Genomic DNA, 24,611 nt, shown 5'->3' with positions numbered 1-24,611 from the left:
TTTAATCTTGTGTCCTGCTTTTGAACGCATAGTATAGGTAGCAGCACTGTCTGAGCGATAAACAGCTGATTGTATTTGTGAGGTGCGTATTACGACGATAAACTGCGTCTTTGATGAACTTCTGCTAAGGTAAATGCCACAACTGAAATTTGATGAGAAAATTTAAGTATTCCTAATGTCCAAGGAAATGCAAGCATCTTAAATTTCACATCTTGGAAACACAAAAATTGGCCATATTATATTGATGGCCCATTGCGGGCCACATATAGAGTAAAACCTAAAATGGTCGCTGGAATATGTCGCATTAAACAGCTTTATGTAGATTTTTAAGCATGTTTTACGTACAGACGATGAGATTATTTATAAGGCTTAAGTGCTGATTACCATTTATTTCAGAAGCGAATGGTAATAGGAAACATGACAACGCGATATTAACCATATGCCAAGGTTAAGTTTTGTCGTAACCTACTTACAGTGTACAGCGTAGCAGAGACGAAAGTACGTTCTGATGTAAAAAATTTGTATATTAGATTGTTGTATTACACCCACACTCTAAAAAAATTATACGAAATTTTTTTATGATGTCTTATGATGCCTATTATTAAGCTGTGATCGTGATCTTCTGTATGGTACTGCTGTCTTGTTTTCTAATACTCATGTCTGTAATACTTTACCAAGCGTAAATAATTTTTTTGTGTATTCCTAAAGGAGAATAATATGTTACAGTACCATTTGTTTGTTGTGGTAGTATTCCATGCGGTTGCGAAAGGCAATGCATTATTTAGGGACACTTGAATTGAAAACTATCGTATTTGCTGATGTTTACTACCGACGAGATAATTTAATGAAGAGCCCGTTTAATTTTGGGGAAATTTTAAGTGTTGTTTACGTGTATTTGCGGTAGGAAAACATTGTAAAACTGTGAAAACAGTAGGTGAGCTCAAAAACTGGGGTTCACACAGGGACGGGTCGTGTTGTAATTTAAGATGGGCTACGTCTGTAAGTCACAAGCAATGATTGTCTGTGCTTTACGCAATAATTTATATTCTGGGTATTTGGGCTATATTAAAATATTTGTTTTTTATATGGAATAAGACACCTTATTTATTATTATAGGTACTGTTAGTGACACCTGTTATGATAATGAAGATTCCAACAAACAATGGATTCTATGGATATGATTCCTCAGTGTCATATTTGTCCGATGGCTCAGACATCGGAAATGTAGAAGACATGGAATCACCATCTCATGATGGAGATTTTTCTGAATACCTTTGGATGGAAAATGAGGAAGAGTTTGATAAACAAGTAAGTTTGCTGCAGGACTCTCTATTTCATTGTGGTTTGTCATTTTTTACAGTTATGTAATTTTATCTGTGCAGTTTCCATTTAGTGTATAAATTGCAAAATATCACCTGCTGTATAATTTTATACAGAAGTAAATATACAATAGAAATATATTCTCTCTCCTGTGTGTGTGTGTGTGTGTGTGTGTGTGTGTGTGTGTGTGTGTGTGTGTGTGTGTGTGTGTGTGTGTGTGTGTGTGTCCGCAGTGAAAACAGAGTTGTTACATATATTAATTATATTAATGTCCATGAATTAAAAAAAGATTGAAATATCCATCTGGCTATAGGTTTCCTGTGGATTCCCCTAAATCACTGTAGACAGTTACCACCCGGAGCCTGTGTGCTGTAATGAATAATGTCCTGTCAGAGACATAGAACCCTTATTTTCCTTCCTCCAAAGTTTTGCAGATAGATATTTCCTCATGAAGTAACCAGAAAGGTCAAAAGTAATTTGTCACTTTCACAACATTCAGATTTATTATAAAACAGAGGAAATTTTCATATATTAAGAATGCACATAGATAAAGTAACTCAGAAATAGATGCAACATTTTGCAAAATGTTTACTAAGCTGCTTAAAAACTAATTTGACTGTACTAGTGACTATATCGTTTGGATGCAGCCATACTGTTTCCACTACCACTCCACAATTTTCTTACCAATCTACTCTGAAATGGCACTAGAGTCTCTTATGAGAGATATTTTATTCTAAAATGTGCTCATTGCCTGCTTTATGAACACTGTTTATTGAAGCTGTGTGTGTCGCATATCATTTCATGCGGAGTTGTGCTCATTCGTATATGAACAAAACTGTTTGTTCTAGAACTCTTTAACATCCAATAATAGGATCTTCAAATATTTGGATACCATTGACTGCTATCTAATACTGTATTAATAGGCTGAAAGACATTTAAACAGGGAGTACTTCAGTCGGTCTCTAATGCTTAACTGTTAAGTAACTTAATAAAGAAAGCTGAGAAGAAGTGTGCAGCTGATATTGATAGTAGGGTGCACAATAGCACAAAACAATAAATACCACAATTTTTCACATCAGAGCAGTATGTTTCAGCTAAGCCCCTTGTCACTGAAGCTTCAGTTTGGACTAAAAGGATTGTGCAAATGGCCCGAGAGATCTTATTTTTGCTTACAATCTAACAATCTGTGACAATGAATGCAATGTAAGTAAAGTTGAACCAAATTTCATGCTGTAATATGGACTAGTTTAGCCTTGCAAGTTAGTGTAAGAACTGAAAATTGTCCATGCATGCTGTTAGTTCAAAAGATTAAGGAGGGATGTACTCTGTATTATATGTACATGATGTACTGTTTGCACATCTTACTCAGGGATAAGAAATTTCTGCTCTCCTCTCTCCCTCCCCCTTCCAGTTGAAAATGTAAAAGTGTGTGATATGTATGTGAAACTTTGGCTGAAATGCAAACCTGGACATCAATGTAATTTGGTAGCATATCATATTTTGATAATGGAACAGTGGTTGCAAAATTTTAGTTGAATACTTTTGTAAGTTAACACAGAAACTACCAGTAAAATGTATTTAATGTTTCCATTTTCTTATAGGCCTAATTGTGACTCGGTGCCGTAAAACCTCTTACTCACTTTCTTAAGTAAACTGAACAAAATATTCAAGTACTGGCGGAATTAAAGCTGTGAGGATGGGGCGTGAGGCGTGCTTGGGTAGCTCAGTTGGTAGAGCACTTGCCCGCGAAAGGCAAAGGTCCTGAGTTCGAGTCTCGGTCCAGCACACAGTTTTAATCTGCCAGGAAGTTTCGTTAAATATTCAAGTATTTGTCAGTAACATGCCTAGGGTGAAACTTTTCACAAATTCATTATTTTGCCCATTGGGTTTAATATTACTTCATTTCTTAATTTGTTCATTCATTTAAGTCTTTAACATTTTAGTAGTATACTATCTTTGCAGGTGCATTAATTTTCTATGGCTTTAGTGTTTTTATTGTTGAAATTTCATTTTTCACTTCAAAAATTTTTTTGCTAATAGTGGTTATGTCCAGGTATTGAATGTCATAGCCATTTCGATTTGATTGGCTCTGTTTTTGTCCACTTACATCATAAATTGTTGGTCACCCTCCACACTATCCTAAGCTGTACTTGATCCTGTAGAAAACCATCAATAAACTCCTATTTCTTCCAAGAAACAAATGACAATGTATAAAACAGCTTCAAACATCTTGATTCATTTACAAATGAGTCATTGTGTTAAATACTTCATATTGTGCATGTAAACAAAATAAATTTTTCACGGGGATTGAAATTATGCTTGAAGTTTGTTGGACACTTAAGTGCTCTCATTATGAAACACGGGATGAACATGGTCTGGGTAATTTGTGCTAATTTTCAGCGAAAAGTAGTTTTTCTTGCATCATGCTGTCTGTGACGACACACCTCCTGAGCCGTGTTGTACAGTGACATAATTTAGCAGGTACATTCAGTGGCATATCTGGAAACTGTTTGCAAAATACGTTGCAAATAGAATTAGTGGTGAAGAAGTAATAAATTAAAACATAAAGCTGGATGCATGACTGGTAGAAATGCGGTAAGCGATAAACTTTTTCCCGTTCTTCATTTTGTGGAAGTGAGGGTGGTAAGTTTTGTTAAGACTTGAAATTACATGTAAAGCGTATTGGAAGCAGCGAAGTCATTAGTCTCAAACACTGAATGAATATAACATGGGTAATTTGCACATTCCCCCCCTTCCAATGAACCATGGACCTTACCTTTGGTGGGGAGGCTTGCGTGCCTCAGCGATGCACATCGCATAGCCGTACTGCAGGGGCAAGCAAAATAGAGGGATATCTGTCGAGAGGCCAGACAAACATGTGGTTTCGGAAGAGGGGAGCAGCCTTTTCAGTAGTTGCATGGGACAACTGTCTGGATGATTGACTGATCTGGCCTTGTAACATTAACCAAAATGGCCTTGCTGTGATGGTACTGCGAATGGTTGAAAGAAAGGGGAAACTGCAGCCATAATTTTTCCCGAGGGCATGCAGATTTACTGTATGGTTAAATGATGATGGCGTCCTCTTGGATAAAATATTCCAGAGGTAAAAATGTCCCTCATTTGGATCTCCGGGCAGGGACTACTCAGGAGCACATCATTATCAGTAGAAAGGAAACTGTTGTTCTATGGATCGGAGCGTGGAATGTCAGATCCCTTAATCGGGCAGGTAGGTTAGAAAATTTAAAAAGGGAAATGGATAGGTTAAAGTTAGATATAGTGGAATTACTGAAGTTCAGTGGCAGGAGGAACAAGACTTATCGTCAGGCGAATACATGGTTATAAATACAAAATCTAATAGAGGTAATGCAGGACTAGGTTTAATAATAAATAAAAAGTAGGACTACAGGAAAGGTACTACGAACAGCATAGTGAATGCATTATTGTAGCCAAGATAGACACGAAATCCATGCCTACCACAGTAGTAAAAGTTTATATGCCAACTAGCTTGGTAGGTGAAGAAGAGATTAAAGAAATGTGCGATGAGATAAAAGAAATTATTCAGATAGTGAAGGGAGATGAAAGTTTAATAGTCATGGAGGACTGGAATTTGCTGATAGTAGGAAAAGGAAGAGAAGGAAAAGTAGTGGGTGAATATGGAATGGGGGTAAGGAATGAAAGAGGAAGCCGCCTGGTAGAATATTGCACAGAGCATATGTTAATAATAACTAACACTTCGTTTAAGAAACATGAAAGAAGGTTGTATACGTGGAAGAGGCCTAGAGACGCCAAAAGGCTTCAGATTGGTTATATAATGGTAAGACAGAGAGTTAAGAATCAGGTTTTCAATTGTAAGACATTACGAGGGGCAGATATGGACTCTGGCCACAATCTGTTGGATATGAGCTGTAGATTAAAACTGAAGAAACTGCAAAAGATGTAGGAATTTAAGGAGGTGGGACCTGGATAAACTGAAAGAACCAGAGGTTGTAGAGCGTTTTAGAGAGCATTAGGGAACAGTTGACAAATATGGGGGAAAGAAATACAGAAGAAGAAGAAGAAGAAGAAGAAGAATGGGTAGCTTTGAGAGATGAAATAGTGAAGGCAACAGAGGTACAAGTAGATAAAGACGAGGGCTAGTAGAAATCCTTGGTAACACAAGATATATTGAATATAATTGATGAAAGGAGAAAACATAAAAATGCAGTAAATTAAATGGGCAGAAAGGAGTAAAAATTCTCAAGAATGAGATAAACTGGAAGTGCAAAATGGCTAGGCAGGGATGGCTAGAGGACAAGTGTTAGGATGTACAGGCATATATACTAGGGTTAAGATAGATACTGCCTGTAGGAAAATTGAAGAGACCTCTGGAGAAAGAGAACTACTTGTATGAATATCAAGAGCTCAGATGTAAAACCAGTTGTAAGCAAAGAAGGGAAAGCAGAAAGATGGAAGGAGTATATAGAGGATTTATAAAGGGGTGATGTACTTGAGGGAAAGATTGTGGAAATGGAAGAGGACATAGATGAAAATTAAATGGGAGATGTGGTATTGCGTGAAGAGTTGACAGAGCACTGAAAGACCTAAGTTGAAACAAGGCCCCGGGAGTATACAACATTCCATTAGAGCTACTGATAGCATTGGGAGAGCCGGCCATGACAAAACTCTTCCATCTGATGAGCAAGATGTATGAGACAGGCGAAATACCTTCAGACTTCAAGAAGAATATAATAATTCCAATCCCAAAGAAAGCAGGTGTTTTCAGGTGTGAAAATTACCAAACTATCAGTTTAAGAAGTCACACCTGCAAAATACTAACATGAATTCTTTACAGACTAGTGGAAAAACTGGTAGAATCTGACCTCGTGGAAGATCAGTTTGGATTCCGTAGAAATGTTGGAACACGTGAGGCAGTACTGGCCCTAAGACTTCCCTTAGAAGCTAGATTAAGGAGAGGCAAACCCACATTTCTAGCGTTTGTAGACTTAGAGAAAGCTTTTGACAATGTTGACTGGAATACTCTCTTTCAAATTCTGTAGGCGGCAATGGTGAAATATAGGGCGCAAAAGGCTATTTACAATTTGTACAGAAACCAGGTGGCAGTTACAAGAGTCGAGGGGCATGAAAGGAAAGCAGTGGTTGGGAAGGGAGTGAGACAGGGTTGTAGTGTCTCCCAGATGTTATTCAATCTGTATATTGAGCAAACAGTAAAGGAAAGGAAAATTTGGAGTAGGAATTAAAATCCATGGAGAAGAAATAAAAAGCTTTGATGTTTGCCAATAACATTGTAATTTTGTCAGAGACAGCGAAGGACCTGGAAGTCTATTTGAACGGAATGGACAGGGTCTTGAAAGGTGGATACAAAATGAACATCAACAGATGCAAAATGACGATAATGGGACGTAGTTGAGTAAAACCAGGTGATGATATGGGAATTAAATTAGGAAATGAGACACTTAAAGTAGTAAAGGAGTTTTTCTATTTGGGGAGCAAAATAACTAATGATGGTCGAAGTAGAGAAGATATAAAATGCAGACTGGCAATGGCAAGGAAAGCGTTTCTGAAGAAGAGAAACTTGTTAACATCAACTGTAGATTTAAGTGTCAGGAAGTCGTTTCTGAAAGTATTTGTATGGAGTGTAACCCTGTATGGAAGTGAAACATGGACAATAAGTAGTTTGGACAAGAAGAGAATAGAAGCTTTTGAAATGTTGTGCTATAGAAGAATGCTGAAGATTAGATGGGTAAGTCACATAACTAATGAGGAGATACTAAATAGAATTGGGGAGAAGAGAAATTTGTGGCACAAGTTGACTAGAAGAATTGACTAGTTGATAGGGCATGTTCTGAGGCATCAAGGTATCACCAGTTTAGTATTTGAGGGCAATGTGCAGGGTAAAAATCATAAGAGATAGACCGAGAGATGAATACACTAAGCAGATTCATAAGGATATGGGTTTCAGTGGGTACTTGGAAATGAAGCAGCTTAAACAGGATAGAGTACCATGGAGAGCTGCATGAAACTAGTCTCTGAACTGAAGAAGACTACAATAATAATAATAATAATAATAATAATAATAATAATAACAGAACCATTATAACAGATAAAACACCACCACATAACAAACCTGACATCATATTCACCAATAAAAAGAAGAAATTAACACAACTAATTGAAATATCCATACCCAATACAACAAATATACAAAAGAAAACAGGAGAAAGAATTGAAAAATACATCCAACTGGCTGAGGAAGTCAAGGACATGTGGCATCAGGATAAAGTTGACATTATACCAATTATACTATCAACTACAGGAGTCATACCACACAATATCCACCAGTACATCAATGCAATACAGCTACATCCAAACTTATATATACAACTACAGAAATCTGTAATTATTGATACATGTTCAATTACCCGAAAGTTCCTAAACGCAATGTAACACATACCATACAGTTAAAAGGAAGTGACGCTTGATCGAGGTCCGCGTCACTTTCCATTTTTAACCAGACTTAACGTCTGAGAAAGTAAAGAAATAATAATAATAATAATAATAATTTGTGCATCTTGAACTAGGCTCCCTCCTCCCCCTCTCTCTGTTGTTGGAACTTAAATAGTAGCAACCATTTATTCACAACTGATACAAAAGAGTTAAATGTTTGCACCTGTTACTGTCCCTCAAAGTAGTCAGCAGCATTGTGTAGAACACCTTGCCAGCAATGTGGAAGGCATAGTATACCGTTAGCAGAGCCTGTTCTGTTGATGGTGCGAATGGAGTGGTCAAAAGTTATAGTGATTCTTGTGTACGACTGTGAAGGTGTTATCCTAACCCATTATGTTCCTCCATGGCAGACTGTCAATGCACAGTATTATTGTTCATTTTTTGAGCATTAACTGTGGCCAGCTTTGCGAAAGGAGCGGCGACTCTTTCTGCGCAACCCACCCATCATTTTGCACAACAATGTGCGGATGCATATAGTGCAAGCTGTGGCTGCTCTGTTCGGTCGATGAGACTGGGGAGTACTGTACCATCCACCATACCCCCTGGACTTAAGTCCTTGTGACTTTGGTTTGATTTCGAAGATGAAGGAACCACTTTGCGGCATTCACTTTAGAACTCAGAACTGTATCAGAGATTCGACAGACAGTAGACTGCTCCATTCGCACCATCTACAGAACAGGCTTTGCTAACAGTATACTATGCCTTCCACATCGCTGGCAACGGGCTCTACACTATGCTGGTGGCTACTTTGAAGAACAGTAACAGGTGCAAACATGTAAGTCTTTTGTATTGGTTGTGAATAAATAGTTGCCAATATTTAAGTTCCGAACCTCGCATATACACACAATTTGTAATATTTGGCTCCTGTATTAAACCTTTAAGATAAGATTACACCTGTTAGTGAGTAGATCATACCATTTTAATTATATGAAATATTGAAAATTAGATTTTTGTTGTCCTTGGAAGTCATTAGTCAGGCTGCAGTTGAGACAGGGTGTCCATGCCGTAGGTTAGCTGTTTCATAATATAGGTTGTGTTGACAAACATGATCACTTCCTTTTGGTTTACTGCTCAGGAGTAGTCTTGGCCTCTTTTATGTCAACATGCATGGATATGCTTTGTTAAAGTTTGTCAGGGTACATTAAAGTACTTGAACCATTCAACCTGAGAATTCTCTCTCCTAGACTTGGTGCTACATCTTAATTTGCTAGTTGGCCCTTTTCTCAAACATAAAACAATCATCAACAGCGTAAATGTGGCACTACACTTACTTTCACTGTTGCTTGCATGAGACAGTTACTCTGTAAGGCACCTAACTAGGAAACCACGCAAGTGGAATGGACTAATTTGCTTGTGCTCAGATGTGTGTCCCACAAATAAATAAGTAAGTAAAAATTCTAACATTTTGGTGCAAAACACATGCACCATCAAAACCTTGCTTCAGTAACTCTTATGGAAAAGCTTTATATCTCTGGTATTGTTTCAGCAAAACCACAAGACTGAGACATTATTGCGAAAAAGTCTTTATTATAGTAGAGGAAAATGACTACGGTCAGTTTCAGAATTTTTATGACTTCATTAGTACTCTTTAATACAGTATCATGAATGTAATTTCGTAACATATTCTGTTGCAAATATTTTTCCTTTATTAATATATTACAAACATGAAGTATTTCATGGTTCCTCACTGTACACTATTAGAAGATGGTAATGAATTGCTGTATGAAAGAATCTATGTTTGACTGGGATTTGAACAATAATACTTTAATTTTTAGATTAACATATTAGTTGTTAGATATAGAGACCCTATTATTGTAATACTTATGGTTTCAAACAAAAGAGTAGATCTACTTTTGTATTTATATTTTGTATAAATATAAACAATGACATTATGACCACACCTTCCCCTGAGAATATTATTGAAATAGAGTGGAAGGCATGTTAAATGACACAAAAGGCTTATAGTAAACGAATATACAGAGGAAATCGTTTAATAAATTCTTTAAATGTTCACTTACTATGATGTCTATTGAAATTGAATGAATGACTCTGGAATTTCTGGTAGGCAACAAAGCTCTAGATGTTGAAGCCACAACCAGCAATATTTCAATCTGGTTAGGTTGAGTAGTGTACCAGTACTTTTTTAAAAAAATATCTTAATCTATCAGTTTGAGGATGGTGCACAGATACAACTGTCATTACTTTGCCTCTTGTAAACACACTTCATGACTGATAAAATAACATGTAGGCTATCCTACTTGTAAGGTGGAAAAGGTGGCAACAGACAAAAGACTAGAAAATAAGAAAACTATTCTTCTTCTTCTTGGTACCACTATTCATTTGGCATTGTTGCAAAATTGCAGTGGACACAAGAACATCATGACTGGACAGTGAACCATAATGTCCATTTTGTAGATGAATGACTAGCTGTATTATTGAATCTATAAATTTCAGTTGTGGCAGTAGTACACTTTGTAATACATTGATCTAGGTTTCCATAATTCTTGTTGTTGTAACAAAGTGTCTCTTAGAAGCTGCAGGTTATGTTGTTATTGCTGACAGCTTCATGTCTCATTTACTCCTCACTGGATGTGGCACACTCTATCAGAAAAAATAAAATATACCAAAATACCAGAATCAAGTCAGTTGTTTGAGAAGGGTGATGACTAGTCTGAGTAGCTATCATTGTTCCAAATTCATGGGGGTCAGTCCTATGAAAGACATCTGGTAAGACATTAATTTGCAGCTTAGAGCTCACAAACCATCACCTTGTAATCTACAGGAATTTGATGACTTGTGCCTGGACATCTGATGCCATCTTCTCCAGTTACATTCCAAGGACTTGTAGGAACTGTTTACAGTTATTTGCAGCAGTTTTCTGTGCTGAAGGTGGACCAGTATGCTAAGAGGTGGGAGGTCGTAACAGTCTGGTTTATCATTTGAACTTTACCATTTGGGTATGTTGAGAAGGTGAGTTACATATTCTGTTTTTGGTGTCCTCAATATGAAAAGCTTATTTCTATTTCTTAAACTTTGTTATTTCTCTGGCTTACTGTTGTTAGATATAATTCTGTGGATGTGAATTACGCCCAGGAAGTGTCGCAGAGGTGTTTCACCACATATTTAAATACAAACTATGTCACTTGTAATATATTTCATATTGATGAATTGTGGAATTTGAAGTAGCAGACATGGTTGAAGAGAGAATGGAATATATCAAGATGATGCATGGCAAAGCTGTAAATACACCCTGTACTATCTAGTTATTCACAGACTGGGCAAGAGCCGTTTGATGATGATTTGATCATAAGGGACCTTGGGACTTCCAAAGCTGTCCATCTCATAAGAAATGTGTTAAAATATGTATTGTTGGTTTCTCTGTCTGAATAAGACTCCAGCTGTAAGCCAACTGCTGTAGGTGACATCATGCTGATGGCTAAACATGTTGAGATTTTAACAACAGATAGAAGTTCACACTGCAGGAGATAAGTTTCAAATTAATGGATAACATGTCAGCAGCCTTAACGTCCAGGATGATCTCATCACTGTGTGCATAGAAGCTGTTACTGTACGTGAATTTTGGCTGCTGATTATGTACGACAAGGGACAGAAATTAGAACTACATGCTCAGAGCTTGGAGGAATACAATCTGAACTGATAAATTGTGGTGTCAAGTCAATAGGAGTGAAGAGTGTGTCATGTGGTAATTGTTTGCTAGTTAACAGGGCACAGTAAAGGTTTATGTGAGGTCTTCAAATGAGAAAAACTTGTAGAATGAAAGATTGACTCCTGGAAAATAATGTGCAGTATACCAATATTTACATATAGAATTCCACTGTGCACTTCCAGATTCACTCTCATATTATTGCTGACTTTATGGAGGTGCTAGCAGGCTTACCCCAGAAATTTCCTGAGTGCAGTTGTATTAAGTTCACACAGGAAACTGTCAGAATTGTTCAGTGCATTCTGGATTGCCCTCCAAGCAGTTTCTCTTGGTTGTGGCCAGCTACCAAGTGTTTATATTTCAGTGAAACTGTGAGTTAATGTCACATTACTATTGCTACTTCTGTTAGCACATTACACCCTGCAAGTCTTCTCAAAGGGTACACTTACGCTGTGAGACATAACTGCAAGTGAAACACAGATGTTGCAGTCTGCATCCAGGAATTTAATGTATTGTGTTCCCGATTAAGTGATATTTAGGGTGCTATTTACCAGCATCTCATTTTATTTTTGATTCTTTAAATGCTGTGATTTTGATTCTTGTAAGGCTAGATTTTAACCCAGAATAAATAATAATAATAATAATAATAATAATAATAATAATAATAATAATAATAATAATAATAATTACCAAGCAACAAACCTAGGAACCAACACAACTGGATACAGATCACAAGTATACGCAAAATTTTTAACAGAACGACGACTAGCTGATCAGATCCGTGTAATAATAAAAAATAACAGGATACCCCAGTCAGAATTAGAAAACATCAAACAAGTACAACAAATACTGGAACAAAATAATGTGCAATCAGAAGAAGAAGAAAATACAGTAATGGACTCAAACATCCCAGAGCAAACAAACAAAGAAAACATGCATCAATTAAACAATCCGAGGAAAACGAAAACTTAAGACAGCCACCAGAACAAGCACAAATAGAACATGAAGTGACACACAGATATAGAAGAAAAATTTCAGCTGACATATATAGAATACAAAGACATAAATACAGACATTAGACCATTCTTGCATAGACTGCCAAATAACCCACAAGTCGAAACAACAATAAAAACTGTCAACACAGTCATACATAACAAAATAAATGAAAACACAACTATGGAAGAGTTACAACTACTGGTTTATATAGGAGCACTCACTACACTAAATATACACACTAGGCAGAGATCATAACCAACCAACACACAGAAGAAACCCACAAAACCAATATGGCAACACACGCTACAGATCAGAATAGAAAAACTGAGAAAAGACATCGGACAGCTAACACAATTTATAAGAAATGAAATATCAGACAGAAAACGAAAAAGGTTAGGTAAAATCTCACAACAAGAAGCGATAGAGCAATTAGATGAAAAGAAGCAGAAATTACAAGCATTGGCCAAACAACTTAGAAGATACAAAAAAAGTGAAAATAGAAGGAAACAAAACCAAACACTCAGCACAAACCAAAAGAAATTTTACCAGACAATAGATAACACACACATTAAAATAGACAATCCACCAAACATAACAGACATGGAACACCTCTGGAGCAACATATGGTCAAACCCGGTACACCATAACAGGCATGCATGGTGGATACAAGCAGAAACAGACACATACAAGATGATACCACAAATGCCTGAAGTGATAATTTTGCAACATGAAGTCACCCAAGCAATTAATTCTACTCACAATTCGCAAGCCCCTGGAAAAGATAAAATAACAAATTTCTGGCTAATGAAGTTCACCTCAACACATTCACATCTAACTAAATTATTTAACAGTTACATTGCAGACCCATACATGTTCCCTGATACACTTACACATGGAATAACTTATCTGAAACCTAAAGATCAAGCAGACACAGGAAACCCAGCTAAATATCGCCCCATAACATGCCTACTAACAATATACAAAATATTAACTTCAGTCATTACACAGAAATTAATGACACATACAACACAGAACAAAATTATAAATGAAGAACAAAGAGACTGTTGCAAAGGAGCACGAGGATGTAAAGAGCAACTGATAATAGATGCAGAGGTGACATATCAAGCTAAAACTAAACAAAGGTCGCTGCACTACGCATACATTGATTACCAAAAAGCTTTTGATAGTGTACCCCACTCATGGTTACTACAAATATTGGAAATATACAACACACTAACACACACTCTGTCTTCAGGCCACAAGTGGCCCATCGGGACCATCCGACCACCGTGTCATCCTCAGTTGAGGATGCGGATAGGAGGGGCGTGTGGTCAGCACACGGCTCTCCCGGTCGTTATGATGGTTTTCTTTGACCGGAGCTGCTACTGTTTGGTCAAGTAGCTCCTCAATTGGCATCACGAGGCTGAGTGCACCCCGAAAAATGACAACAGCGCATGGCAGCTGGATGGTCACCCATCCAAGTGCCAGCCACGCCCGACAGTGCTTAACTTCGGTGATCTCACGGGAACCGGCTAATCCACTGCGGCAAGGCCGTTGTCAGAAATATACAAAGTTGATCCTAAATTGATACAGTTCCTAAATATAGTAATGAAAAATTGGAAAACCACACTTAATATCCAAACAGATTCAAATAATATCACATCAAAGCCAATACAGATTAAGCATGGAATATACCAAGGAGACTCATTAAGTCCTTTCTGGTTCTGCCTTGCTCTGAACCCACTATCCAACATGCTAAATAATACAGATTATGGATACAATATTACTGGAACATACCCCATACAAAATCACACATTTGCTATACATGGATGATCTAAAACTACTGGCAGCAGCAAATCAACAACTGAACCAATTACTTAAGATAACAGAAGTATTCAGCAATGATATAAATATGGCTTTTGGAACAGACAAATGTAAGAAAAATAGCATAATCAAGGGAAAACACACTAAACAAGAAGATTACATATTGGATAACCACAGCGACCGCATAGAAGCGATGGAAAAAACAGATGCCTATAAATATCTAGGATTCAGACAAAAAATAGGAATAGATAATACAAATATTAAAGAAGAACTAAAAAAAATATAGACAAAGACTAACAAAAATACTGAAAACAGAATTGACAGCAAGAAACAAGACAAAAGCTATAAATACTTATGCTATACCAATATTGACCTACTCATTTGGAGTAGTGAAATGGAGTAACACGGACCTAGAAGCACTCATACACTTACATGATCACAATGCCACAAATATAGAATACATCACATACATTCAGCAACAGAAAGATTCACATTAAGCGGAAAGGAAGGAGGAAGGGGATTTATCGACATAAAAAACCTACATTATGGACAGGTAGACAATTTAAGAAAATTCTTTCTAGAATGAGCAGAAACAATTTCATAACCTCTTCTACAACCCTTTAGATCACATAACATCAACAGATACGAAGAAAGTAAATTGGAAAAAGAAAACACTACATGGCAAGCACCCGTATCATCTAACACAGTCACACATCGATCAAGACGCATCCAACACATGGCTAAGAAAAGGCAATATATACAGTGAGACGGAAGGATTCATGATTGCAATACAGGATCAAACAATAAACACCAGATATTACAGCAAGCATATTATTAAAGATCCCAATACCACAACAGATAAATGCAGACTTTGCAAACAACAAATAGAAACAGTAGATCACATCACAAGCGGATGTACAGTACTAGCAAATACAGAATACCCCAGAAGACATGACAATGTAGCAAAAATAATACATCAACAGCTTGCCTTACAACATAAACTTATAAAACAACACGTTCCCACATACAAGTATGCACCACAAAATGTACTGGAGAATGGTGAATACAAATTATACTGGAACAGAACCATTACAACAGATGAAACAACACCACATAACAAACCTGACATCATACTCACCAATAAAAAGAAGAAACTAACACAACTAATTGAAATATCCATACCCAATACAACAAATATACAGAAGAAAACAGGAGAAAAAATTGAAAAATACGTACAACTGGCTGAGGAAGTCAAAGACATTTGGCATCAGGATAAAGTTGACATCATACCAATTATACTATCAACTACAGGAGTCATACCACACAATATCCACCAGTACATAAACGCAATACAGCTACATCCAAACGTATATATACAACTACAGAAATCTGTAATTATTGATACATGTTCAATTACCTGAAAGTTCCTAAACGCAATGTAACATATACCGTACAGTTAAAAGGAGGTCACGCTTTATCAAGCTTTGCGTCACTTTCCATTTTTAACCAGACATAACATCTGAGACTGGAAAGAATAATAATAATAATAATCTTTCATTCTCGTGAAGGATTATTAGGGCAGAAACAGCAAACTGTTTTGCTAGATTGGCCTAATTTAGCTGGATTACAGTGCTGATACTTAATGTTTTTTGGTAATGATTTATCAGCTTAACTTAATCTTTTCTTTTGCATGATTCAAATCTAAGAACAGTAATTAGTTTAATGTTTTAAATTAAACTGTAAATAGATGGGCATAATGGAACGAGCAAAGTTGAACAGTGGATGCATATCTCGAACAAGAGCTTGTCTGTTGAACTCAAATGATCATGAGAGATCATATATGCAAAGTCTTCACAGCAATACTGTAAAACTTGTTTTCCTTTCTCTCTTTCTCTGCATCCAAGCAGGGCGTTTTTTTAAAATTCAGTCTTTCATACCTACTTTCCTATGAATAGGATCTGCTGTGAATTATCATATTTGTAGTTCAGCTTCGTAGCGAATTTATATGAAATTTCTCCTGTATTGCATTGCTAACAAAGAACTAGATTGAGTAATGTCAGGGCTCCTTCATTCGTAAATCACTAAAACAAATCTGGTCTTCCTGTCTTATTTTTTCCCATTTTGTCATAAACTCCAGCCTATCCTCTACATTTCAGTTGTTGAGTTTGCAAGAAATTTTGGCAGTAACATTTCATTTGTACCTTAACATTGGAAATATTTCAGGGGTTGAATTTGTGTGTTATTTTTTATATAGAGGGAGTATGCTAAAAATAAACAAATAATTCAATTTGATTAGGTTATGCAGCAACTGGAGGAAGAAGAGCTAATGGAACAATGTATTGAGGCAATGCTAGAAGATGAACGAGAAATAAGAAACATCCGGAATCAGATGGCATCTACCAATGGAGGCTCAAGTGATGCAACTGCACCACCTCGACAAGCCTGGAGCACTAATGATGAGTATGTATTCATGGATTTTTTAAATGAATTAGTAAGAAATCAAATTTTACAATCCTGACTTGATCATAGTGCTTGAAGTTATTATTCCTACATTTTAGAAGTAGAGGCATGGACATGGCCCTTATGGTAGTACGTTTCACTGTTTATTATTGTAGTATTTTCCTTCTCTTTTTGTAGTATATAAACTTTCCTCTACTCATATTGGGACAGAACTGTAAATGATATTACCAAATGAAACCCATTGTCTGATTCCTGCTGTGTTTCATTGTGATTCTAATGAACTTTAGGCTAGGAAGCAGTCTCCATACAGCTTTCTAGGGGACCGAAACATAACCTGTGTAGAAATTGCTGAAAGACAAAGGGGAAATATTTGAAGTGTGGAGAATCTTCTAAATTTAGTAGTCAAGTGAGGTACTAAATCAAGAGGTATGGAAAACAATAGATGAGAAGAAAATTCTATTCTGTTCAAAAGAAATTCTCAAAAAGACTTAAAGATTAATTAACTCAACTGAAGCCATCGAGGATGTTATTAGCAGTATATGTGGTGCTACAGAAGAATGCTGAAGATTAGATGGGTAGATCACATAACTAATGAGGAGGTACTGAATAGGATTGGGGAAAAGAGGAGTTTGTGGCACAACTTGACCAGAAGAAGGGATCGGTTGGTAGGACATGTTCTGAGGCATCAAGGGATCACCAATTTAGTATTGGAGGGCAGCATGGAGGGTAAAAATCGTAAGGGGAGACCAAGAGATGAATACACTAAGCAGATTCAGAAGGATGTAGGTTGCAGTAGGTACTGGGAGATGAAGAAGCTTGCACAGGATAGAGTAGCATGGAGAGCTGCATCAAACCAGTCTCAAGACTGAAGACCACAACAACAACAACAACAATGTGCGGAGCTGGAGAGAGTAGCATATTACGGTAAGAATTAGATGATGTCAAATCAGCTCTGCCCAGTAAATGGACAGGTTGCAACTTTTTCATCCCATTGACGATGTGCATAATTTAGATTTGGAAGGTGATAATTTGCGGAAAAGTATGTATCATTTGTTTTTGAACTAATTTAGAGAAAAAAATACTCAGATCCAATATAAAAACAAAAAATACAGTTTTATACTGGTAACAATGTGTCTAATATGCTTGTTATGTAAGTCGAAGGGGGGGGGGGGGAGGGAGGGACTGATGATACCAGCTGCATTTGTACCTTATGTGGATCAGCAGTGACTAGTGAAAATGTATGGCAGACTAGAATGCAAACCTGGGATTTCGTGCTTACTGGGCAGTTGTGATAACTGCTGCACTATCCAGACACTGTGTTTATTGCAAATGTATGGGCTATCTTGGTGTGCTCTCTGGCTGACCCTATTCTCATCTAGTGCCACCTATTCACAGTCACTGTCTGTGTCCTCCATGCTCTCTAATTTTAGATTCTGGCTGGAGGTTGAATGATATTGCACATCCACACTGAAAGTGTGTTTTCTTTGCCTATTGAGACGAATCGATTATGAGTGTGTGGACATGTCCAAAAGAACAGGCACGATACATTCAAATAAATTAACATGCTTGAACAAGACTTCTGGTCAGGTGACTACAGGGTTATAAACACAAAATCAAATAGGGGTAATGCAGGAGTAGGTTTAATAATGAATAGGAAAATAGGAATGCGGGTAAGCTACTACAAACAGCATAGTGAACGCATTATTGTGGCCAAGATAGATACGAAGCCCACACCTACTACAGTAGTACAAGTTTATATGCCAACTAGCTCTGCAGATGACAAAGGCATTGAAGAAATGTATGATGAAATAAAAGAAATTATTCAGATTGTGAAGGGAGACGAAAATTTAATAGTCATGGGTGACTGGAATTCGAGTGTAGGAAAAGGGAGAGAAGGAAACATAGTAGGTGAATATGGATTGGGGGACAGAAATGAAAGAGGAAGCCGCCTGGTCGAATTTTGCACAGAGCACAACATAATCATAACTAACACTTGGTTTAAGAATCATGAAAGAAGGTTGTATACATGGAAGAACCCTGGAGATACTAAAAGGTATCAGATAGATTATATAATGGTAAGACAGAGATTTAGGAACCAGGTTTTAAATTGTAAGACATTTCCAGGGGCAGATGTGGACTCTGACCACAATCTATTGGTTATGACCTGTAGATTAAAACTGAAGAAACTGCAAAAAGGTGGGAATTTAAGGAGATGGGACCTGGATAAACTGAAAGAACCAGAGGTTGTACAGAGATTCAGGGAGAGCATAAGGGAGCAATTGACAGGAATGGGGGAAATAAATACAGTAGAAGAAGAATGGGTAGCTCTAAGGGATGAAGTAGTGAAGGCAGCAGAGGATCAAGTAGGTAAAAAGACGAGGGCTAGTAGAAATCCTTGGGTAACAGAAGAAATATTGAATTTAATTGATGAAAAGAGAAAATATAAAAATGAAGTAAGTGAAACAGGCAAAAAGGAATACAAACGTCTCAAAAATGAGATCGACAGGAAGTGCAAAATGGCTAAGCAGGGATGGCTAGAGGACAAATGTAAGGATGTAGAGGCCTATCTCACTAGGGGTAAGATAGATACCGCCTACAGGAAAATTAAAGAGACCTTTGGAGATAAGAGAACGACTTGTATGAATATCAAGAGCTCAGATGGAAACCCAGTTCTAAGCAAAGAAGGGAAAGCAGAAAGGTGGAAGGAGTATATAGAGGGTCTATACAAGGGCGATGTACTTGAGGACAATATTATGGAAATGGAAGAGGATGTAGATGAAGATGAAATGGGAGATATGATACTGCGTGAAGAGTTTGACAGAGCACTGAAAGACCTGAGTCGAAACAAAGCCCCCGGAGTAGACAATATTCCATTGGAACTACTGACGGCCGTGGGAGAGCCAGTCCTGACAAAACTCTACCATCTGGTGAGGAAGATGTATGAGACAGGCGAAATACCCTCAGACTTCAAGAAGAATATAATAATTCCAATCCAGAGGAAGATGTATGAGACAGGCGAAATACCCTCAGACTTCAAGAAGAATATAATAATTCCAATCCCAAAGAAAGCAGGTGTTGACAGATGTGAAAATTACCGAACTATCAGCTTAATAAGTCACAGCTGCAAAATACTAACACGAATTCTTTACAGACGAATGGAAAAACTAGTAGAAGCCAACCTCGGGGAAGATCAGTTTGGATTCCGTAGAAACACTGGAACACGTGAGGCAATACTGACCTTACGACTTATCTTAGAAGAAAGATTAAGGAAAGGCAAACCTACGTTTCTAGCATTTGTAGACTTGGAGAAAGCTTTTGACAATGTTGACTGGAATACTCTCTTTCAAATTCTAAAGGTGGCAGGGGTAAAATACAGGGAGCGAAAGGCTATTTACAATTTGTACAGAAACCAGATGGCAGTTATAAGAGTCGAGGGACATGAAAGGGAAGCAGTGGTTGGGAAGGGAGTAAGACAGGGTTGTAGCCTCTCCCCGATGTTGTTCAATCTGTATATTGAGCAAGCAGTAAAGGAAACAAAAGAAAAATTCGGAGTAGGTATTAAAATTCATGGAGAAGAAATAAAAACTTTGAGGTTCGCCGATGACATTGTAATTCTGTCCGAGACAGCAAAGGACTTGGAAGAGCAGTTGAATGGAATGGACAGTGTCTTGAAAGGAGGATATAAGATGAACATCAACAAAAGCAAAACAAGGATAATGGAATGTAGCCTAATTAAGTCGGGTGATGCTGAGGGAATTAGATTAGGAAATGAGGCACTTAAAGTAGTAAAGGAGTTTTGCTATTTGGGGAGCAAAATAACTGATAATGGTCGAAGTAGAGAGGATATAAAATGTAGGCTGGCAATGGCAAGGAAAGCGTTTCTGAAGAAGAGAAATTTGTTAACATCCAGTATTGATTTAAGTGTCAGGAAGTCATTTCTGAAAGTATTTGTATGGAGTGTAGCCATGTATGGAAGTGAAACATGGACGATAAATAGTTTGGACAAGAAGAGAATAGAAGCTTTCGAAATGTGGTGCTACAGAAGAATGCTGAAGATTAGATGGGTAGATCACATAACTAATGAGGAAGTATTGAATAGGATTGGGGAGAAGAGAAGTTTGTGGCACAACTTGACCAGAAGAAGGGATCGGTTGGTAGGACATGTTCTGAGGCATCAAGGGATCACCAATTTAGTATTGGAGGGCAGCGTGGAGGGTAAAAATCGTAGAGGGAGACCAAGAGATGAATACACTAAGCAGGTTCAGAAGGATGTAGGTTGCAGTAGGTACTGGGAGATGAAGAAGCTTGCACAGGATAGAGTAGCATGGAGAGCTGCATCAAACCAGTCTCAGAACTGAAGACCACAACAACAACAACACCTAATAAAATTGTTTCCCATTAGAAGCAGAAATGGACAACTCACTAAATTTTCTGGATTCATCCATGCAAAGAATAAACAACACACATTATTTCACAATATACAGGAAACCCACAACCACAAGCATACACCATTCACAATTGGCCAGACTATCCTTTGACACCCAAAAAAGTAAATTGCAGATTAATGGTGAACAGATCAAACAAGACATACATAAATAAATGGAACGACACAAAGGAGTTGAACACAGTAAAACAGATTACAGTACAGAATGGTCATGATAGAGAAACTAAACAAAAAAGTGTAAATTAGTAGGGAAGTAACAGGTCACATGCATGCACACAAGCCTGTTCAATAACACAGAACAACTCGACACACAGACAATGATCACATACAAGAGGTAACAGGACAAGAACCCACATGCAAAACAAGATGGTACATACTCCCTTACAATAATAAAATAGGTCACAGGGTAGACAACATTTTAAAGAAACGGTCACTTCAGATAGGATACAGACCAGACAACACAAAACAGAAAAAAATCTGACACAGGAAACACCCTCGGGTAAATGCAACAGATTAGGCATGCCTTAACTTGTATGCAAGTCTTGTTAGTCAGTATGCATAAGGCAAAAATGCAGAAACTTGTAAACAAGGTATTGAGAACTCCCCTTGAGCTCAAAAACATAACAGCTCCTATAGCACATTTGCTGGTCGCTTAATAGCCCCAACTAAAATAGAAACAGATGTAAAACTACTAAAATTCAGCCCCAACCTGTGCTGTTAACTTACGACAAAAGAAAAGTTCCACATGCAGAAGGCATTAGCAGTAGGAAAATGCATGAGATTGATATTAGAACAAGTAAACATTGAAAGTGTATCCACACTGCAACAGCATAAGCACTATGTTTTGTAAAGTTAAAAAGTGTTATTTACGAATGAAGTTCCTCGAAACATGTATTTGCATGTGCATTTCAACAATAGATGAGAGTGTAGATAAGAACAGTTATTTTGAACAAATGTAAGAAATCACAAAAAAATTTCACACAGCAAAATTAAATTTATAGGTAAAGCGGTTTGTTAACTTGCCAACCAAACTTACAATAACATCGTTAAATTGCAGATGACTGGCTGATCTACAGGCAAAGCCGTATTTAGGCCTAGTCTCTTTAGAGCAATTATTACTTAAAACGTGTTTACATTTTACAAAACTGAGTAAAGAATGCCCACTGGTGATGGCCCAGATATGCTGAGACATGTTACATTTAGTGGGGAAGTACGTTCTGAGGACAGAAGAAACGGATTATGTAGAGGAGTTTTGTGGATGACACATTGACATCGGTCTCTCTCTCTCTCTCTCTCTATCTATCTATCTATCTATCTATCTATCTATCTCCTGCAGCCTCACCCCACTTTGTGCTTCCGTACCCATATAAATATTTTATAACTGCTCCTCTTCGGACAGAGTAACTTGTTTTGGTCTTTGCTTAATCTGTCCTTCTTATTTTGGAAATGTGTTCTGAAGTGGGTGTTTTTCGTAAATTGTGTTAGTCTTATTTTCTGTTGTTTCTCTTTGTGTTACAATGATTTTGTAGTTAATGAAGTCTCTTTTCAGTGTAACAAACCACATTTCTCAATCACTGGAGGGTCTGAGTGTTCAAGATGATTTGGCCAAACAGGTGAGCACTTTCAAATTATTAGTGAAATTGCACTAAGTTATAAAACTGTGTTTGCCTTTAGCAATATTGAAAGGTAAGAATTTTTGCTTTCATTTTAGAAATCTGAAATGACAGGTTGCAAATAAAGTAAATATTTAAACTAGAAATAGAATATATTTTTTGATGAACGTATTGCAGTCATTCTAGTACTCTCACTAATTTTTATTTTCATAACGCAGTAGTATCGTGTGCCCATGCGTAGTGCAATTATTTTTACTACTGCATTTATCTATCTTGATTTTAATGTATTCGTTACGTCACAGAGCACACTCAACCCCAATGCGGCAGAGTTTGTTCCACAGCAGAAAGCATCAGAGAGCAGCGGGTCAGGAAATGTGGATCGCTCAACGACATCTTAGAAGTTACGCAGAGGTCTGCATTTTCTTTGATGCCAAGCTACATTTCATTTGGTAGGCTGTGAGGCAATGGAGTCCCTGTGAATGAACTTTGTTAGTCACTGAATATTCCACTCTGCTTCAGAGTGGGTATTTGGATGTGATTTTGAGAATGAATGTGATATATAAAAAATGTCAAGAATGCAGTATTTTAACGGTTGTAGAGTTTCATACGCATTTGTCAAATGAATGCTGAGATATACTTAAATCATTTTTCCGCTGTGCATTGGAACTTTATTTTTCTCTTCTTTAAATGTCTTTGGGTGTTTACAGTTTACTTAAAATGACGGTATGCCACAGAAGTCCTGAAAGTCACGTCCCTTTTTCTTTGTTTGAAAATTTAATGTTTCATTGTTTGTAAAAATAATTTCATTATAATTATAATAATTATTGCTATTATAGTAACGTAAAGACTGTGCAATTCCTAATATCATTTTATGGGAAAAGTACAAAATAATCTTTATACAATACTCAGTTATTGTAAGGGTATGTCTTATTCTGATAGAATCTCAGAACTTAATTTATATTAGAATTTATATTAGCACTGCCAGAATTGTGCAAACTTTGAAAACTAGCACTAAATGACAGTTTAAGTAAAATTAACTGATCTTTGAATTGCAATGAAAGTTTGAGCTCATACAAGATCTCATTAGATTATGAAGGAAGATACAATCATTTATAGGAGCTTGAAAGAGAATGTAAGCTTATATGAAATTTTTTATTTATGTTTTCTATTTAAGAGGTCATAATAGTTTGTTGTATCATTGAGGTGATGAGATATTTACTTTATAATTGCTGGTAGCTATAAACTTACCTTCATTTCACTTTTTTGATACCAGTTGAAATTTTACATATTTTAAGATTCATACAGTGTGCAATAGTCAGTTGCAGAACAGAGTTTCTGTTATTGCTGTTAATTGAAGTTCCTTCTCTCACTTTGAAGAGCTGACATTCTGACAAACTTTACATTTGTTTGCAATTTATTGCAAAGTGTTCATACAAGCAAAGTCAGCTTAGTACTTTCTTTTATTTTTAAAATAAGAGGTCCAGTTATGTTTGTAATGCCCTAAGCAGACTTGTATATGCAGTATTAATAATTTCAGAGCAGAATATTAATTGATGTGATATTAAGTGTCAAGCATGTGTGTTATACGAAGTGCGGCAACTTAATGGTATGCTTGTTTTGGAATGAAAGGATATTTGTAAATGTACTGAATATGGTTAAATGCTATAGTTTAAGCCTTACATTTATATGTGAAAAAAAATTGACAGCATGTTTGATAAAGACAAGGAAATATGTAGATTTAGATGGTTGTGTTTATTGTTTTACTTTACTGATACAGAACTTTAGT

General features: G+C 36.8%; 1 protein-coding gene across 2 annotated transcripts; it reads left to right on the top strand.

Moving 5' to 3' along the window:
• Positions 1-24: 24 nt before the first annotated feature.
• Positions 25-23,541, top strand: LOC124796330 (polyadenylate-binding protein-interacting protein 2). 2 transcript variants are annotated; one of them, XM_047260461.1, is made up of 5 exons: positions 25-129; positions 1,117-1,308; positions 16,605-16,768; positions 22,762-22,825; positions 23,128-23,541. In XM_047260461.1, the coding sequence occupies exons 2-5, from the start codon at positions 1,138-1,140 to the stop codon at positions 23,221-23,223; spliced, it is 495 nt and encodes a 164-aa protein (XP_047116417.1). In that variant the 5' UTR covers positions 25-129; positions 1,117-1,137; the 3' UTR covers positions 23,224-23,541. The 2 variants fall into 2 exon arrangements, with proteins under 2 accessions (XP_047116417.1, XP_047116418.1); XM_047260462.1 differs by lacking the exon at positions 25-129 and adding an exon at positions 370-498.
• Positions 23,542-24,611: the final 1,070 nt, after the last annotated feature.

The sequence above is a fragment of the Schistocerca piceifrons genome, chromosome 4 (assembly GCF_021461385.2).
Source record: "Schistocerca piceifrons isolate TAMUIC-IGC-003096 chromosome 4, iqSchPice1.1, whole genome shotgun sequence".
NCBI lineage: Eukaryota > Metazoa > Arthropoda > Insecta > Orthoptera > Acrididae > Schistocerca > Schistocerca piceifrons.
The sequence above is the reverse complement of the archived record's forward strand: the minus strand, read 5'-3'. Positions and strand labels throughout refer to the sequence as shown.

Excerpts from the sequence above, each read along its gene's own strand:
- LOC124796330 (XM_047260461.1), top strand. The coding sequence starts at position 1,138 with ATGATAATGAAGATTCCAACAAACAATGGATTCTATGGATATGATTCC. Across the intron at positions 16,769-22,761 it reads GCCTGGAGCACTAATGATGA|TGTAACAAACCACATTTCTC; the intron begins GTATGTATTCAT and ends GTCTCTTTTCAG. Across the intron at positions 22,826-23,127 it reads AAGATGATTTGGCCAAACAG|AGCACACTCAACCCCAATGC; the intron begins GTGAGCACTTTC and ends GTTACGTCACAG.